The following is a 20,683-nucleotide window of genomic DNA, read 5'->3' as shown; positions in this document are numbered from 1 at the left end:
ATGAAATGGAAATTGAGTTGGAGAAAAAGTTGTAGAGTAATGTTATATAAAGTTTTAACTTTTATCTGTTTTCATTGAAACAAAGTTGGACTTATTATTAAAATAAATTTTTTTATAAGAATTTTAAATTTATCAATTTTTAAAAGGAGGATTTTCGACTTTATAAATCATTTTATGAATTTATTTAGGATGATGATATATATACAATTCTTTTACAGTTATTTTACTACTCATTTCAAATTAACTAATATAATTTTATCAAATTATTAAAACATTTATTTAATTTTACATAATTACTGTTCATTTTAAATAAAGTTATAAAATAATTGTAAACAAGTTTATCATTTATCATTTATAAATATGTTTTCCTTTCCTCGAGTGAACCCAGATTTGACACGTCTAATTAAGTATCCTATACGGTCGATTGACTCAATCAGGCAGTTGCTTGACCAATGACTTTGGGACTTAAACTGAAAGCACGAACCATTCGTTACTCAAAAAAAGATAATATGGTCCTTTTATAAGCCCACCACGAAGCTGGAGTCTTTCTTATCCAAATTTCTTCGTCCTATCTCCTGTAATTAAATCTGCTTCATTTCCACCCTGATCACATCTGTTAGTATTTTTCACTTATCATGTATTCATCATCAAACCCAGAAGGTTATGATCCGGAGTTCTCCGACGAGCAGCATATATTCGTGGAGGACACCACGAATAGTACTGGTATTCCAGTCAGCTCCGACAGCCAACAATATGATGACTCTTCCAGTTTCAAGCCTGCTGTGTTTCGTGTTCAGTCTAGAGTTCGGGGCCCTTGGTCCTCCGGCCTCTGTGACTGTTTCACAGACAAAAAAACTTGTAAGAACTTTTTCTTTTGTCTTTCTGCTTTCGGGTCATGTTATAGTTATTTTTAAATACACTCTCCTTCCCCTCTCCACCGGCAAGACTCGCCGCCGGCTACTAGCCAGGAACCAGGAACTAGGTAGAGCCCCAGCCGGATCGATCACAAGCCTGCGCTACTTAGCTCGGCTTGCAAGAACATGTCGAGATGCCTCGCTGTGTTATTCGTGTTTTGAGGGTTTTGACTTTTTTTTTTTTTCATTTTTTTATACGAGTCCTACTTTTCTTCAAGGGTAATAATTCATTTTTCACAGGTTGCGTGACCTTCTGGTGCCCCTGCATTACTTTTGGACAAATTGCAGAGATTGTGGATAAAGGATCAACATGTAAGTATGGTCGTTTAAAAGAAGACTGATTAATTTCTGTGATGATCACTCCGATTAATTGATTGCTAAGATGGTTCGGTGGCCATTAATTATGTTACAGCTTGTGGAGCGAATGGAGCTTTGTACGCACTAATCTGCTGCGTGATTTGCTGTCCAAGCCTGTACTCATGCTTTTACAGGTCGAAGATGAGGCAACAGTACCTGCTGCGGGAGACCCCCTGCGGAGATTGCTTGGTTCATTGCTTCTGTGAGCAATGTGCTTTGTGCCAAGAGCATCGTGAGCTCAAAACCCGTGGTTTCGACATGACCATCGGTATAAAAAAAACGCAGCACCCTTGACTCTATATATATATCTTCTTCTTCTTCCATAATATTAATTTCGATCTGTTAAAAGTTTTAGAAAGAGTAACTTTTAGAAAACGGATTTTTTTAGGACCCAAAATGGCCAAATTCAATAGTCTTGGTACTTTTTCTGATCTGAAATTGCATGGGTAGGCTGGCATGGAAACGTGGAGCAACGTAATCGCGGGGTCACCGCGGCAATGAAGGCTCCGATGGCGGAAGCAGGCATGAATCGATAGCGTGCATCGAAGATGATCTATGGTTGGATTTTAATTTCCTCTATGATCATTCAAAACTACAACTTAAGGCATGAGTCATGTGTTGTACTTACTCTACGGAGTTGGGTTATTTGTTTCGATCATCTTGGGGAATAAGCATCATTTCCAACTCTACTGAGTTCATGTTTATTTCAACAATATATTAATATATATATATATATATTTATATATATATATATATATATATCTAAACGTTTGTTTGAATTACGAGAAGTGCTATATATGCAGTATACTTATAATTTGGAAAATTATAGTTATATGCTGTTTGAATTTACACTTTGACTGCTTATATATTTAATTTTTTTATTTAATAATTAAGAAAGTAACTTATTGATGTATTTTTTTATTTTTTTTAAATATTTAAATATATTAAGAATATATAAAAAGAAAAAAAATTAAAAATATAAATTTGTGTTAATCTAACTGTCATTATTAGACGCTAACCTAGCATGACTTTTATAATTTTATTTGGCAGTCTAGCATGATTCTTATAATTTTATTTATAACTTTATGTGTACAAGGCTAGTTAATTTCATCAATTTTTTTTAAATTTATATTTTAAATTTTAAATTTTATAATTTCCTAAATACAAATATCATTTTTCTTGAGGTATCATTGGATAAAACTTTCTGGAATTTTCTCTGGACATGCAATATTTTTTCTGGGGTCGATGTTAGAATATTGATGCAAATACAATGAATCTGCACGCGCTAAAAAGTCAAGCTGTAGCACTCGATTGACTCTTCTGGTCGTCTTCCTTCTGTTTTGTTTTCTTGGTTTAGTCCTTTGAACAAGGAACACAGAATCGGAGATAATGGAGTGGTTTGAATTCATGGGTTGATCTGATTTATGAATAATAGAATAAAATTTAAATTATTTATTATATTTTATATAAAAATTTAAAAAAATTATAAGGATGAAATGAAATTAATTAAAGTGAATTTTAAATTCAAACGAGATTTATGTTGGACTTGTTTTCATGCTCTACACGGTATGCGGGATAAAGCGTTAAGAGTATTTTTATTGGATTAGCTAGGCTTTGTTTGGTTACCTAACTCCTCTCAACTCATCTCAACTTATCATTACAATTTTTTTAAATTTTAACATAAAATATAATAAACAATTCAAATTTTTCAAATTTTAAAATAATAATAATATTAAAAAATAATATTCTAATAATATTTTATCTTCTCAACTCAATTTAACTCAACTCACTTCAACATCCAAACACAATCTAAAAGTTAAATTTATTGAGTATTTAGCTATTAAAGACTAAAATATGCTCACAATAGATTAGTTAAATTTTAAATATTTAGAATTTAACTACAGTAATTTTTAAAAGTTTTTTTAAATTTAAAAGTTATTGTATATACATCAAATATATATTTTATTAATTATTTCTCTCTTCATTTCTTTCTATAACATATTTTATCATAATTAGTATATTAATTTGAGTTAGTGATATATTAATTTAATAAGAATATGATTATTAATTAATATATAATAGATAAAATAATAAAATATGATAAAATAAATTAAATTAATAACTAAAAAAATTAAATATTTGTAAAATTATTAGTTATTCATTATTATATAATAAATAAATATATAATCTAATGTGAAAATTTGACGTGAATAATTAAAATCAAATTTATCTTATATTATTTTATTGTTATATAATTAAAAATAATTATTTTAATATAAAAAATTATGTAAATAGAATAATTAAAAATTAATTTTTTTTTTATATTCATAAAAAAATATTTTTTAATTTTGACTAATATACTACGAGCTCTTGTTCTTTTGTCATTTGATGACTGCAAAAGTTGATAAGAGAATATTTATGAGCACACCTACTCTTTTGCCGAGTACTAAAGTCGTGCACCAGATATTTTTTTTTGTTTTTTCAAAGTCGTCGGGGACCACACTTGCACATGTCTCAAATGGACTAACTCATTTCGAGATTACAAAATATTAATTCCAATAAAGTTTCCTATAATATTTGAGTAATTTGCAGTGCTAAGTCTCGCATATTTTTTTTTTAAAAAAATAAGAAAGATAAATTTGCGATTCATATAAAGAAATTATTGTTTAATGGTAACCGGCCTAATTTTTTTTTTAAATGAATAACCGGCCTATAAAAAGAAAAAGACAAAGAAAATATTTTTTTTTTCCCCTTTCTATGCTAGAAAAGCTTGTCTTGACTCATTTTTTGTGGGATCTATTGTATTAGTTCGTTTAGATAGTAAAAGTATTTTTTTTATATTATTTTATTATTATAAATTTTTTAAATTTTTATACAAAATAATAAATAATTTAATTTTTTCAAATCTCAAAATAATAATAATATTAAAAAATAATATTCTAACAATATTTTATTTAATTTTTATCTAAAATTATCTCATCTCATCTCTATTTAATTTTTAACTTTCATCTAAAATTATCTCATCTCACTATCCAAACATCACTAGTGGATTAAAGTTCTCGCTGTTTTTCTAAGAGCTAATTAAGGGTAAATGCAACCACTTAATTATTATTGGCCTTCTTCCATTTTACTCCAAAGTACGCTGTTGATGCCACGTGGTCTGATCAAAATGATACTTATATAACTATCCTTGTTGCGGAATAGCATTGAAGCAAAGATTATAACTATTTTCCTTTTCTTGGATGCTACACGGGCCAAGGAACATGCAGGAACATTTTTTTTATCGAAAAGCCGGTAGCCACATGTCTAATAATCCCGTTCTAAATTTATTTAAATGCCCTCACGTATGGCGGAAAAATACCATAGTTATAAACCAAACATCCGAGAGTTTACAAATAAAGAACTAAAAACCTCACAAATACAAACCAAGCAAGAAAAACAAATAAACACTGATCTAAACAAGCCTATAAGAATAAAACCAATGAACTAAATAGGCCTATAAAAAGGAATGCAATAAAATCTAAACAAGCCTAGATGAAACCAAAACCAACAAACCTGTAAATAACCATAAATAGATATAAACAAACTTATAAACAATTAAAAATGAAACGAAGGAAATCCCAAATAGTCAATCCAGACGTTGCCTTTTAAAATCCGAGGGAATCTTTGAATGCTATCGTATATTTCATTTTTCTCCATTTCTCCTTCTCGTGCTAAAAAATCCACTACATAGTTTGCTTCACAAAATTGATGTGCAACCATGTAATTCAGCCCCCTCAACTCCCTACATAATTCTTCCCAAAAATCTCAAAGATACCACAACGTGCACCTCCCCTTTCGGATCCAATCGACAACAATTTTTGAGTCACTTTCAATAATAATATTAACCATTTGAAGCCTTTTACACAGTCGAATACCTTCCACAATAGCCTTCAATTCCGCACCATTACTAGTGCCATTTCCGTAATGAGTTGAGAAAGCCCATTTCACCATGACATTACTATCTCTAATTATGCCACCACCTCCCATATTTCTAGGGTTACCACGACAACTATCATCGCAATTAAGCTTTATCCAACCAGCAAGAGGCCTAGACCATTTGACAATTTTTCCTGGTCTTGAAACATGCAGGAACATTGTATGCTCACTACAACAAAATCATATCGCCCCTAATCAAATCACTATGGTAACTAACTCTAATAAAAGATATCTACCCCTGAGGAAATGGTAAGATATTCGGAATAAAAGTTCACAATATGTCAACCCTTTCCTTCTGCTATCATATCCCGAGAATTTGGCAATCAAGATTCCGAGATTTGGGAGAAAATTAAATATCCTTATCAAATAGCAGTTCACCCCTATATAAGGGACCTATGTTGATGGACCCAAGTACAATCTGGAGATCCTCCTTTTTTACTTAGTAATATTTATTCTTTCCTAACTTAGACATCAGAGGTGCGTCAAGGACACCGAGACCCCTCCCCCGTTGTTCCTTTATGCAGGGCATTGAATGAGACTAACAGGTAGTGAAAAACGTCATCAACAATTGGTATCGTCTGTGGGATCGAGATATAAACTTCTTAAGCACCTATCAACAAGGTTTATGCATGCCTATAATAACACGCTCCCAAACTACCCGCGACCAAGACAGTGAGGCGATGGAGACCTTCCAACAAGGAACGAAAGCCTAAAACAGAAAAATCTAGCCTACAGTGAGGGAGTTGCACCTGACCACAACCAACAACTGGAGGGAGAAGTGAACAATGCATGAGGAACGAATGCCAATGAAGAGGAGAAGAAGAAGCTACATGATTAGTTACGCAACCTCGTCAACAAATATGAAGAGATGGCTAGAAGGATGGGAGGATCGTCCTCAATCGACCAACTGGTTAATCGCATAGACTTACTTACCTTATATTCTGGAGGTAATGTCCGTCCTGCTTCCACCAAAATTTAAATTTCTATAGATATAGTTGTACGATGGGTCACAGGGCCCGCCCGACCAATTGGAAAACTTCAAGGCACATATGACCCTCCACGGGTTTCCAGGAGAGGTGGGGTGCAGGGCCTTCCCATTGACATTGAAGGGCACAGGGAGAAGTTGGTTCGGGGTGCTACGACCAGGGTCGATTGATAGTTTCGAGGAATTAACCAAGCAATTCTTAACACAACTCATGGCTAGCAAACGACAGAGAAGGCCCGCGACATACCTCTTAACCATCAAATAGCAAGAAGGAGAAAGTGTAACACCCCAAACCCAAAACCATAAACGAACAGAGTTCTGCCTAAATTTTTAAAACTCTCTCCCTATTTATAAATATATATTGAATACACAACCTCCAAACTATTCACAACTATAATACAATGATTCTCAAAGATCCATTCACAAGTCCGGCTTGAACCACTAAATTCTAAATAATTATAATGCAAATACTCCAACATAAATTGTAAAATAACTAAAATATAACCATATGAGAAATCTCTGTAAAACCAAAATCATCTTCATGCAACAAAACCATCAATCCCCAAAACTTCTAATCTCAAGTGACTAAGCCAAGTCCACTCTGGAATATTTGGCTCAAAAGCTATCACTTCAAATGAATGAACTTTCTACAACTCTGAAAAATATGTGAAATATGTGGTGAGCTACTACATGCTCATTAAGTAGCAATTTAATGAGGGTGTGGGAATTGGCGATTTTCTTGACTATAAGAGAGTGAATAAATTCTCAAATAAATAATGTGAGCAATATAATTTTATCTCAACCAACATATTCAGCCAAATATTATATTCAAGGTCACATGATAATAGGGAAATCACCAATATACCACAAATATATCATGCCACGAAGATATCACCCACGAGGGACGTCAAACATGTCACAGAGACATTCATATCATGGGCTCAAGAATAAATAGCATGCTCACATTTAATTTTCAAATTTAAAAAGCCACATATCATTTTTCAAGCATTCCAACAATTACAAAATTTGCACAAATCTCACAAGCAGAGCCAAAATAGCATAAGAATGTGCACAAATTCAAAGTTTACACAACTTTGAAATATAATACCCAAGTGCATCATTCCAAACAAAATCAAAAATTTTTTTTATTAAAAACCCATTAAAGAGCCACTTACCTTGATTTTTAGTCAAAATAATTATGATATTCCTTTGCCAACGCTCACTCAGAACCTATTTCAAAGCCATTATAGTCCATCAACTTCCACTCTAAAAATGATCTCACTTAACTCTACAATTTCACACAATCCTTAATAACTTGAATTTAGATTTGTTATAAAAGATTATCCTCCAACATTGATAAACTCCAAATATCTAGGTTGCAAATAGGCTACCAGACAGCACGTACATCAGTCTCTATCCCCTTATTATTTCAACGTAAATAAGGTCTACACTCAACCATATAACAGTGACATAAATCTGGATTAATTCTAGTTAATACTCACCACTAACACTTGAATATTAAATCCATATTCAATACACCCTAACATCATAATCAACTAAGTATACTCTCAACAATTCACAACACCAATCTTACCAAATTTAATATTCCAAATTCATTAAATGTACTATTTATGAGGGATGCGAATTTATCTAATATTGTCGTTAGTGGTGATAAAATAGTATGGAGCAATGGCTATGGATAGAGGTTACCAACAAAGAGATAGAATATATATATATATATCTCTATGTAGGTTTAGAGAGAGAAAGAGAGTAAAAAAATAAAAATAACATATATATATATATGAAGGGTTAGAGAGAGAGTGGGGGGAGGGACTTTGTCATGAGAGAGAATCCGAGAGGGGACTGGGCCTCCTTATGTGTGGGCTGGGCCTTTTGGGTGTGGGTTGGGTTATTACAATCTTCCCTCCTTTTCTAGAAATTTAGCTCCTAAAATTTGATAAATTATTCATAGAAAATAACTGAGGGTATTTGGTTTGCATTTCATCCTCTCGTTCCCATGATGCTTCTTGTAAAGTTTGATTTCCTTAAAGAACTTTTACAAATCTTATTATTTTAGAGCGTAACACTTGCTTTTTGGAATTCACAATTTTGAATTGGGGTTTCTTCGTATGACAAATCTTCTTGGATTTGCAATGGTTCATAATGTAATATGTGCAAAGGATTAGATACATATTTTCGTAGCATAGAGAAAAGAAAAACATTATGTATTCTAGAAAGTGCAGGAGGTAATACAACTTGATAAGCAACTTGACCGACTTTTTCCAAAATCTCAAATGATCCTACATAATGGGGACTCAACTTTCCTTATCAAATCTCATAATACCCTTCATTGGCGCAACTCGTAGAAATACTTTATCTCTAACCTCAAATTCCAATATTTTCCTACGTTTGTCCACATAACTCTTTTGTCTACTTTGAGCCGTTTGCAACCGATTCTGAATTAATCCCATCTTTTCACAAGTCCTTTCTACAATCTCAGGCCCTAAAATCTTTCTTTATCCAACCTTGTCCCAACAAAGAAGAGATCTACATTTCCTCCCATAAAGAGCCTCGTAAGGCGCCATGCCAATGCTTACCTAGTAACTATTATTATAAGCAAACTCCACTAAAGGTAGATGGTCAGTCGAACTCCTTTTTTTTTTTTATAGAAGAGAATGGTGCCCCAATTTTATTAATTGTCCTCGCTTATGGCGGAGAAATACCATGGTAATAAATATGACACTTGGGATTTACAAAATTACCAAACAAACCATCCCAAATATCAAAACCAATTAAAAAATAAGAAAAACAAACCTATACAATCCACTAACTGACCAACGTAAGTTGTAAAAGAAATAAATCAATACACCTCAATGTTAAAAACATTAATCGTGACTCTTGCACCGAATAGAAGAAAGTCCCCATTTATCTACTCTGATTCAGCCCCACAACAAAGGAGGCAAATCTCACTTGGAGCTCCATTCCACATTTCCTTCCCTTGTGCCCAATCTTGCTAATAGTCTACAGCAGCATTTCCTTCTCTAAGATTTGGATAGTTCTCTCAGACTGTCCATCTATTTGCAAGTGAAATGTTGTATTAAAAGTTAATTTCGTACCTAAAGCTCGTTGCAACTTACTCCAAAATTGTGAGGTAAAAAGTGGATCTCTATCTAAAACGATAGTTACTGGCACATCGTGTAACCTTACAATCTCTCTTATATAAATTTGGACAAACTTGTCGAGATGATAGTTCACCTTAATTGGAATAAATCGTGCTGATCTCATCAGTCTATACACCGTGTAACCAACCTCTCGCCACGCCCTTTAATATTAATGGGAAAGCTTGGCAAACTATCTCTCTGGAAAAATCATGAAGAGTCATGTGTGCTTTAAAGTTCTCTTGATGATTAACTGGGTCCCGAGATCCATCGCACATCTCGATTTGCGGTACCTTGAATTTCTGTGGAAGCAGCACAGACATCACTTCCACACTATAGGGTAGGTCCATGCGGTTTAGCAGCTGTTCGACTGCAAAATATCCCCCATCTTTTTTGCCATCTCTTCGTATTTATCGACGAGACTATGTAACTCGTCATGCAGTCTTTTCTCTTCCAATTCTTTGGCATTTGTTTATCCATTGCTTTGTGCTTCCATTTCTCCTTGCTCTTTATGGCTAGGTAACTTGGCTTCGCTAAGTTCAACGTTTCAGCTCTTCATTCTCCCGTCGTAAGTCCTCCATTGTTTCCATAACCCTCGGTAGTTTCTCCTTGATTTCAGCAAGTTGTGCCTCCATGTTTGCAATCTTCGTGTCACGGATCGCTTGAGAGTGCGTGGTAGTTGGATGTGGGAATTACAGTGGAGTCCAATGAGAAACTGAAACAACACCTTCAGTATCCTACAAACGACGCTACTATTAAGAACATGTTCCACGATCCACCAAAGCCCTCAACATGCAACAAATAAAGATGGTGGTCGAGAGTGCCTGAGGCACCTTCAATGCCTAAGTTAGTGATACGTGGAATGAGTTACCACTAATATTCTAGTTCAATTAGTAGTTACCTGCACCCATCGATCACCTTCTTACTATATATATATAGGTGTAGTAGATTATCAATAAATACCAATGATAGTTATCCTGTCGAATCTAATCTTCTCGTTGCCCTTATCACCTTATTCATTTGACGTGATACTCATCCTGGAGATATAGGGTTTATCCCAACTCTGGGATTAACTATATGTTCTATTATATTTGGCAATTACCGAATGGAATTGTATTGGCCTCTGAGATCTACTCATCGACCTCGTTCTTGCTATCCATTGGGCTGGGCCTCCAAACTGGGTATATTCCTTATGAAAGACTATAAAGGTCCCTCCAATGGGTTTTTTTTTAGGACAAAGCCAAAGTGCACATCAAATGTGCACCCTAAATATGCACACTAGTGCAAATGTTTTTTTTTTGTTTTTCTCTTAAGCACTTTTTAAATATCCTTAACCAATAAGAAAAAACATAAAAAAGATATAAATTTATTAATAATTACTTCCTTAACCATTAAGAAAAAAATATAAATATAAATAAATAAAATATATGAGTTGACACATTTGGAAATAATACTAGCTTCTTTTTTTTTTTTTTAAATGGTTTCAATATAGTGAAACGAGTGGTACTTATTGTGCCTATGACGGTTTTACAAACAAACACAGTATGCTAGTGATCTTTATTTTGTTGGGTTTTGTCCACGTTGGCTGTATAAGTTTCGAAATCTTATTTAGAGTTGAGTTAAGATGATAAAATATTGTTAGAATATTATTTTTTAATATTATTATTATTTTGAGATTTGAAAAAGTTGAATTATTTATTATATTTTGTATTGGAATTTAAAAAAGTTGTAATGATAAATTGAGATGAGTTTGAAATCCAAACTCACTGTGGTAAGTTGTAATTATTTGCAGGTCAGGAAACTAAGTTCAAATATAGGAAGATTCTATTAAAACTATAGTCAAAGTTTAAGTTTTGATGTGAGGACATTATTATTACTTTTCTATTGAGTGCAGACAAAAGAAAATTATACAGGGTTGCTTTCGTTGTTATATGTTTATATGTGCTATGGAGCTTACGTCTTGGTTATCGCTAGTGCAGTTTTCTAACTCCTTGGCAAAATTTTAGGGCTCCTTCTTCCTCCACCTAGCTACAACTCAATAAGGCCTGCTGGCTGGTCCTAATTCTAACGCTTTAAAAACCAAATCAGTTCTCTTGTAGAATATTCTAAAGAGAGGGAAAGCACTTCTGGGATTGATGACTTCCTTTGGAAAGCATTTCTCATGGAGTACCGTCCTGTTTGGTTGCAAGACTCATATGAGATCAATTTAGTTCAATCTAATTTTAAATTGAGTCTAATATCTAAATACTCAACTTTCAAATTACTAAACTCATTTCAACTCAAAACTTTCTTACACGTGGGACGCACAATATTTTTCAACTCAACACATCTTTATACGTGGGATCCATAACTTTTTTTCAATTTTTTATAAATAGTACTAAACTCATCTTAACATTCAAACACATCTAAACTCATTTTAGATGGGTTCCACATAACTCATTCCACTTACTCAACTCACTACTATTCATAAAGAACTCAACTCAGCTTAATTCAGCTCAACATCCAAATGCAGCCTGACTTCCTTTGGCAAGAACACTCCATGGCTAGCACCCCGTGGCAAGCATTCATGGCTCTCAACATTTATCTGGTTTTTCGGCCTCGATTTGATTGAGAGAGCATTTGGATGTTCAGAATATTTTTATATTTATGAATAGTAATGAAATAGTTTGACTTTATATTTTATTAAATTTTAAAAAATGTGAGAGAAAAAGTTGAATAAAAATATTGTAAAGATAAAAAATGATTTGAATATAATTTTTTAATATTATTATTATTTTAAAATTTGAAAAATTAGTATTGTGTTTTGTGTTTTGTTTGAAAATTTGAAAAAGTTATAATGATTAGATGAAAAAATTAAAAATTAAAAATTAAAAATATTTTATATTTGAGCTATGTTTAAAAATGAAATATATGAGAATACTTTAAAACAAATGTGTTGCCAAATAAACTCTCAAGTTTTAGTGGTGGATTTCCCCCCCTACAATTATGGTTCTAAGAATAACACCAAAACAGATAACCAAAACACATTTAATATTATTATTTATTTTTTCCCTAATTTTTTATATATATATTTTACAATTAGTACCATTGCAAATTCTATCATTTAACATTCACTAAAATTTTGTTCCTAAAATTTTATCAGTTGGTGGAGAGAGAGAGGAGGAGAGAGAAAAAAATAATAAATTAAGATTTGATGAGTGAACAGTACATCTTTAAATTTGTAGAAACATTATTCATAACTATATAAATTTTTTTTATATACATAATTCAATATAGTATAATTTGAAGTCATATTTTAATTAATTCACTTGTCAACATAATATGAGATGATTAAAATATTCTATTTTTTTGCTAAATAAACACTACGAAATGAAGAAAGCCATTATCCTCATTGCCAACTCATATCTTCTGGTGCATAATTTGGAATGATCAATACATGGAGGAAGTGGAGGGATAAAAACACTCGACCAAGTTTCAAAATAATGATGTATATCGGGACCGACACCCTCTTTATCCGTAATTTCCGTTAGTTTGTCTCAAAGTTTAGGCTCCCTTTCGAGGATTGGCACTGATTAAATCAGTCCCCACGAATTACAATCACCTCTCTCTCTGCCCTTTCCTTCAGCTCCGTTGCCTTTTGCTCGCCTACACAAAAGCCCTTGCCAACCCTTCCCAGCTTAACTTGCCAACTCGGTGTTAACGGTCTTCCTGTTCCTACAACAATTTGGTGGAGATATAATTTATTAGTAGGAGTGTCAAAGAATGATATAATTTGTGAATTCAATACGAATACGATATGAAATTAGCGTGTTTAAATTTGATGTTAACGGATTCGGGTCAAAATAGATTGATTCATTAAAATACTATTTATTAGCGGGTCAACCCCTTAATACAAAATCAACCCATTTTGACTTGTTTATATTTTATTTTAAAATTAAAAATTTATTATTATTAAGTTGTAATATTGATATTTCTCAGTATGTTTATGTTTTTATTGTTAAGATTATAATTTTAAACTTATACTCATATTTATTATTATATGGTTTGTAATATTTGTTTTATTATATGTTAAAATTTAAAAAATATTGATATATAGTTTTTAAAATATTGTTATTACTAATAAATATAGATTTTAAATTTTATATAAAATTATGCTAATCAGATCAAATGAGTTATGCGTATTAGTTCAATCCATTTACATAAAATGGGTTTAAATGAATCGTGTTATGTCAATTTTTTTTAATTAATTATTAAACAGGTCAATATGGGTGACACAATATAACCTGTTATTTCAATGAGTTAGGTTAAAATTTAAAAATTTGGCACATTTAATTTAACAGATCAAATTTAAGTTAATCTATATAATCAAATGTTCAATAAACACACGACCATATAAGAATATTAAGATTTCATACAAAAATATCCCATTTTGAATGTCGTTTGATTATTATTTTTGGGTAGGTGAGTTTCACAACCCCACGTTCAAGGTCCAATCCCTAGGGGTTTGAAAAGACGAGCTCGCCTCCCTATAAGACTTGTTTTTTCATTAGTGGCTCACTCAACGAGTTGAGGACTGAGTAACTAGCATCGGAAATTGCATAAACAACTCTAATTATCTCAACTAGAGCTTTTAAGGCTTTGTTTGGTTACCAAATATCTCTCAATTCATCTCAATTCATCATTATAATTTTTTAAATTTTAATATAAAATATAATAAACAAAATTTTTCAAATCTTAAAATAATAATAATATTAAAAAATAATATTCTAACAATATTTTATCATCTCAACTCAACTCAACTCAACTCAACTCACTTCAACATCCAAACACAACCTAAATATGCAAGAGAATAAAGTCTTGATGAAGAGGCTGGATTGCGCTTGACCTTTATCAATGCCCGTATATATATCACTAGACTGCATTTATGCCTTTTCTTTCTTTTATCTTTACCTTTGTTGGGTTGATATCTTCTTCTTCAAATCTGATAAGTGGAATGAGATATAAAATTTTTATTTTATTTTATATTATTATTATAATTTTTTTAAATTTTTATATAAAATATAATAAATAATTCAACTTTTTAAAATTTTAATTTATTTTTTTAAAATTTTAAAATAATAATAATATTAAAAAATTATATTTTAATAATATTTTTTTCAACTTTTCTATATCATTTATCTTTACTAAATTCATAGAAATAAAAGGGGAAGCCTGAGCACTCAGTACAAATGGGCCAAATAAAATTCACCGTATGTCCAGTCTATTTTACTCCCTATAAAGAAATAATACTACCAAGTAGAAGTGGCTACCTGGTCTGTCACAAAAAAAGTTGCCCTCGAGTGCGGAATCCTATGATTCCTATCCTTGCGTTGCACTGTTGCAGTCTTCACAAAGGTTAGGGGATGGATACTCTAACGCCGCGTGTATATTCAGATGATTTCATATGAATAGAATTAATATGTAAATAATAATATTTTATATATTTTATTAAAATATATTTAATTTAAATATATAAAATAAGTTAAAACAATTTTAATTTTTTTGTCCGTCCTTCCTCTGTCCTCTCCCAATCTTCTTTTCCAAATATTTTCAACCTTCAACTTCTTTAAGAATTAGTCTCCTTATAAATATTATATTTTTAATAAAGAAGTTTATTTCATATATCTTTCCTATATTATTTACTTCTTCATGCATATGATCGGTTATATCGCCTACTCTATCTGTTATCATACATATGGTTGGTTTTATCGCTTATTATCATTTCTATTAATATTATCTATTTATCTATTTTATATTTGAGATATATATTTTATTAAAATATATTTAAATATAAATATATTTATATTTATATTTAAATATATAAAATAAGTTAAAATAATTTTAATTTTTTGACAAAAAATTAAAAATTAGTTTGATATGAATTAAAGTATACTTACCAATCAAATACAGCTTATGCTTACCAAGTTTGATATTCGTTTAGATAACGAGGTGATCTCAAATATTTTATAAATAATAACAAAAAATAATGATAAAATATTAAATAATAATAAATAATAAAATAATAATAAAATACTCCACTATCCCGATTTCTTTGATGATGCCTGTTATTTTGTTTTTCTCCCTTTTCCTAATTACTTAAAAAAACCTTGGCTTTTAGAGAGGAAAACATTACAATTATATATTTAATATAATGATGTTTATTCATTTTGAGTTTAGAGTTAATCTATTAAACATATAATGAAGTTTACTATTTTTGAGTATAGTCTCGTTTGTATTCGTAACTCATCTCAATTCACATCAACTCATATCATCTCATAATTACAATTTTCTCAATTCCCACACAAAATATAATAAACAATTCAACTTTTTCAAATTTCAAAATAACTTTTTCAAATTTCTATACAAAATATAATAAATAATTCAATATTTATTTTATTATTCACAAACCATCTCAACTCATCTCTAAATCTAAATCACTCCTTAATCTATTAAACATGTCTTGTTAGATACATAAATTAATTAAATTAATTCATTTGACTGTGGTAAGTTCATCCCATCCATTTACTTTTTAGTTTTTTTTTTATTAAGACAGGTCTAATAATTATTTTGTGAATCACTCTATTTGTATGCTAATTTTTTTATTTTTTATAAATAAAGTTCTATTAGTTTTAAAGTTCTATTTATAAGTGTCATGCTAATAATTAGATTAGTATTAGAAGCATTGGTACGTAGCTTCTCATCTTATCAAATTAGAAAAGTTATATTTGCAAATTGATGTGGAAGATACATCCTCGTTGCTTTGAAATAATGTAAGGATAGTGCTACAAGAATCGATAATTTAATTGAAGAATTCAACCGATAATATTTTTTATATATCTTTAAATATTTTTAAAAAATAGAAAAAAATACAAATTCATTAATATTTATTTTTTTAACTATTAAGTAAAAAAATTAAAAAAAAAAAAGTGAATCAGTCACTTTTATAGGTTTAACTAACATTTTTCATAATGTAATTTGTAAATTAAATTTAAAAATCAAATCTCTTGAAAATTAAATATTGTTATGAATGATGTATCTTCAACTTATTATAAACAGAAAGAACTCATAAAACAAAATGTTGTTCTATTTATTAATTTAAAAAAAAAAAAAAACAGAGAGTAATCCTGTTCTGTCCCCTATAGGCTATACGGTTACCCCAGCGGCAACGACCTCGTCCATACGCAAAAATAACGACGACCGCATCAAAAGAAAAGAAACAAAAGAAAGAAAAAGCGAGAGACCAACCCATTAACATTACATTCGAGACCTTTGTTCCCTTTTCCAGTAGTCTCTCATCCTTTTCCTCTGCACATTTTCCTCACTCTCTCTCTCGTTGCCCTTCGCTCAAACTTCCTTTCGAACAAATGAAAAACTGAAATAATAGCCGCTGATTGAAGAGATTAGAGGCTTAGTCCTCCGAGTGATGAGGGTCTGAACCAGTGAAAGGAAAGAAATGGAGGGTGCAGAGGAGGAGCTGGAGAGGAGGAGCAAGTTCCTCAACGGTTTGATACAGAAGAAGAAAGCGATTGATCAGCAAGAGCAGCATGACCGCCTGAACGTGCGCGTTAGAGCCTGTGACATGCCGCTTCCTTTACAGAACTGTGCCTTTCGCTGCGCACGTGACCAACTCGACTCCATGCCCGGCAAGCTTGACAGTAAACGCCTCGCCCTCGCGCTTAAGAAGGTAAAATATACTACTTTACTTGGCTCAAGTGGATTTTTTCTTTTTTACTTTACTATTTTGGGTTGGAGTTTAAGGTTGTGTGGATCAGTTGGATTTTTATTTGGGATGATCGGAGATTCGGAGTAATGGAAAGTGCTCCGTCATTTTTCTTGGTTTAAACTGAAGATATTTTTTAATTGATAAATTATTTATAGTCTAATCTTCTTATGTTTATTTATAATTCTAAGGTTGCCGGATTTATATTTATTCTTAGTCTTCGGTTGATTATATTAAGCTGATCAAGTGATCGAGTGTAAAAGGTCTAATTGCTTCGTAGTTTCAGATTGAGCTGCGAATGTTTTAGTCCTTTTGGTGATGAATTTGTCGATGACGGTTTAGATTCTGCATCTGCTTTGTTAATTTTAGTTATTTACCTTAAGGATTTGTAAGAACATTATGTATAGATCATGGTCCGAATGATAAGCTGCGTGAGCTTGAGCTTAAAATCATTTTTCTTTCTTCTGTGGTCATTAGATTGAGTATAAACTTCAATGAGTTTTTCTTCGATATTAATTGCGATGAATGAAGTACTGCAATTGTTTTAAATGGCTTTTTCATTGTAACTTTATTTTAACAGAATTTGTTATTGAGATGAGATGAAAATTCTCAAAAACAATTATGTCGGATATGTTTGAGATGAAAATTGGAGTACTCCAATGTTTTTTTTGTTATTGAGATGAGATGAAAATTCTCAAAACTTCTTAAAACTTCTCACAATTTCCTTCCCAAACACTCAAACACAAAAAAATTTTCAATTTCAAATCTTCTTCTTTTTTATCTAATCATTATCTTATCATTACAACTTTTACAAACTTCAAACCAAAATTATATTAAAAAATTATATTCAAATAATTTTTTTAACTTTTATAATATTTTTATTCAACTTTTTCTCTCTCCTTTCCCAAAACCCAATAAAACATCTTAACTCAGACCATTTCATGACTATTTATAGAATTCTGAGATACTCCAAGTATCCAAACGAGAGTTTCAAGGTTAAAATAAAGAATAATTAAAAAGGAACATCGGGTTTGCTTTGAACACATTTATATCTACTGATTTAGCAGATATATTGCTCTAGTTTGTAGTTTCTGAAATTGAAGGATACCTAAACTGGCTTGTGGTTGGGCTTTGAGCTTGATCTTCTATACTTTCTGTGAAATTGTGGCATGCATATTATTGTCTGCTAATATGTCCTTGTGTGCAACGGTAACGTTTCTCACACCTATTGTGCCATTTTGCATCTCAGCACAGAATCACTTTACAAAATATAAATTCTTTCTGTCTTCAGCTGAATGGGCAATAGCATTGTCAATCTCTCGATCCTTATTGAGTAAGATTGGGCCAAGCTCTCCAGCTTACCCTATGTCGTATCAATTCATTTGGGTTCATGATCTGCTCTTCTTAGTAAGCCTATGCTGGAGATAAAATTCAAACAAGATATGTAGTCAAGACACACAAATTGGCCTAAATTCAAGTTAGCTGAACGGTTGGTTGTTACAGCATGCTTCTTGTGCTTTGCTTTAGAGAGGAAAATGGTTGCGTTGATTTACTGAAGTAAATGCAAGGAGCTCTTTTGTTTAGTTTGGGACACATCATACCAACAGGCAATAGTCCTGCAAGTCTCAGGTTATTGGGTTGGTATCAAATAATTCAGTGACCTACAATTCAATGAACACAACTATTCCTGTCTTTTCTTTTCTTTTCTATGTTTAAATCGGGAACTGTTCTTGTAGCATGAATGTGTGAGAACTTAAATTCCATCTTAGGAATGTTAAAGTACAATATAAGATGTATAGTCTTCCCGACTAACCATAACCAGGTTTAGCATTGATAATGGTTGGTCCACTTGTGAATTTGTGTCCTCTCTCATCTAGTTGAATGAGATGAGCCTTGACTCAGGGCAGGTTGGTGACCATAAAACTTAAGTTCACTATGAGTGGCCTTGGAGTGGATCCGAACTAAGTGGCCTATTTGCTAATGGTACAGGTAGCAATTACCCGGACATTCTCAACACGTTATTTCTTTGGACAATGGTGAGAGATGTTAGTGATCTTAATGTTCATGACTTCCTTGTATCTATCTCTTCTTCCTAACTAGATGTTTTTTCTTGTACTTGGGCCTCGCCTAAATTGCTGCATGTGAATAAAATTCCTACTTACAAAAAAAAGAGGCAATTACCAGGACATTGTTGTCAATAACAGTTGGCTATCTTCTACTCAAGCTTAATGGTTGATCATTTTGGTTTTTCCTCCAGAAGTGTAATCTGCATCTCATAAAATAATTGGATTTTGTAGACAATGTTTGAGCTGCTTCTTTCTTGTAGTACCTCTTTTCAAGATTGTCTTAACAGCATTAGCAAGGGCACTTGACATCTTGATTAAAAGAGAGAGAAGCTGGATTATGTGTGTATGTAATTAATCTTTATATTTTTTTCCAATCCTTACGAAATAGACTAGTGGGACTGAGAAGCGTGTCACAGACGATTCTTGATCTTTTCTAAAAGGCTCAGAAAGCTATACCTCAAATAGAATTTCATGACTCCAACCTGTATAACATGGAATACATGGAGATAATAATGTTTAAATCATAGTATGATTGTGCAATAGAAGACTGATGCTTATGGCAACAAGCTGAAAAATTCGACTTTATACCTCTTTGGAGCAGCTTATAGGACAAATTGCTGTTGAGAAGAATTTTGACTGGAACAAGGAGAGATAGGCCTCTAACTATTCTAGTAGACATACTAAGGATGACTTCCAGGAATTTGCTCCTTGTGCATCTGTGTACAAAAAATTTTATGAATCCAGTAAGGCTACTGGTAAATCGCTGCCAGCTCTTCCCATTGATCAAGAAAATTTCTATGATGTTTTAGAATTAATCATCTATTTTTTGTCTTCTTTGAAAATCTTAATATGCCAACAGTTGATGATATTTTCTAGTTACTTGACAGGAATTTGACTCTTCATATGGTCCAGCTTGGCACTGCATCGTAGGAACTAGCTTTGGCTCATATGTCACACATTCCTTAGGGGGCTTCTTGTATTTTTCAATCGACAAGGTTTATATCCTTCTCTTCAAGACTGCTGTTGAGCCTTTAGAACATTGACAGCTTTAAACTTGAATGTATTCAACTGTGTGTTTTATGAAATCAAATACCTCCACTGTCAATTTATATGTGGAATGATAAACTAAAATTCATAAACAGCTGTATTGTCTCTTGTGGTCTTTCATTCTGTAACTATTACTCTCCTTAGTTTAAGTGCTTAAGAGAGTGAGAGTTTGTTGAGATTAGTTGTACAATATCCTTAGGTAAATTATTGAAAATTGTTGTTATGCCCATAAGTTGTCATATTTGTCCCACCCATTTCTGTCAAATTTGCTATAAAAACAAAAATTATTTCAATTGTGACCTCGGGTTTCGAGTAATGCTACATACAGTCATGGAGTGCGTAAGCGCTGTACAATATTTTGAAAAAGAGTAGGGTTTACTATTAAAAAATTATTATTTTTCAAGTAGATCCCGTATTTA

The 20,683-nt window shown here is 31.8% G+C and overlaps 2 protein-coding genes across 4 annotated transcripts; both read left to right on the top strand.

The window, feature by feature from the left end:
- The first annotated feature begins 483 nt into the window (after positions 1-483).
- On the top strand, positions 484-1,955 carry LOC109003968 (protein PLANT CADMIUM RESISTANCE 2-like). The gene is made up of 4 exons (XM_018982311.2): positions 484-858; positions 1,155-1,226; positions 1,327-1,539; positions 1,722-1,955. The coding sequence occupies exons 1-4, from the start codon at positions 636-638 to the stop codon at positions 1,805-1,807; spliced, it is 594 nt and encodes a 197-aa protein (XP_018837856.1). The 5' UTR covers positions 484-635; the 3' UTR covers positions 1,808-1,955.
- A 14,703-nt stretch (positions 1,956-16,658) lies between these two features.
- LOC109003969 (dynein light chain LC6, flagellar outer arm-like) lies at positions 16,659-20,369 on the top strand. Of its 3 annotated transcripts, XR_001998206.2 has the most exons (4): positions 16,659-17,115; positions 19,141-19,187; positions 19,819-19,960; positions 20,105-20,187. XR_001998206.2 is itself a non-coding variant. In XM_018982314.2 (3 exons), exons 1-3 carry the CDS (start codon positions 16,885-16,887, stop codon positions 20,145-20,147), a joined length of 321 nt encoding a protein of 106 aa, XP_018837859.1. In that variant the 5' UTR covers positions 16,659-16,884; the 3' UTR covers positions 20,148-20,369. The 3 variants fall into 3 exon arrangements, 2 of the variants coding, with proteins under 2 accessions (XP_018837859.1, XP_018837857.1); XM_018982314.2 differs by lacking the exon at positions 19,819-19,960 and having other exon boundaries at positions 20,105-20,369; XM_018982312.2 differs by lacking the exons at positions 19,141-19,187; positions 19,819-19,960 and having other exon boundaries at positions 16,662-17,115; positions 20,105-20,369.
- Positions 20,370-20,683: the final 314 nt, after the last annotated feature.

This window comes from Juglans regia, chromosome 13 (assembly GCF_001411555.2).
Source record: "Juglans regia cultivar Chandler chromosome 13, Walnut 2.0, whole genome shotgun sequence".
Lineage (NCBI taxonomy): Eukaryota > Viridiplantae > Streptophyta > Magnoliopsida > Fagales > Juglandaceae > Juglans > Juglans regia.
This window is presented reverse-complemented; position numbering and strand designations above follow the sequence as displayed.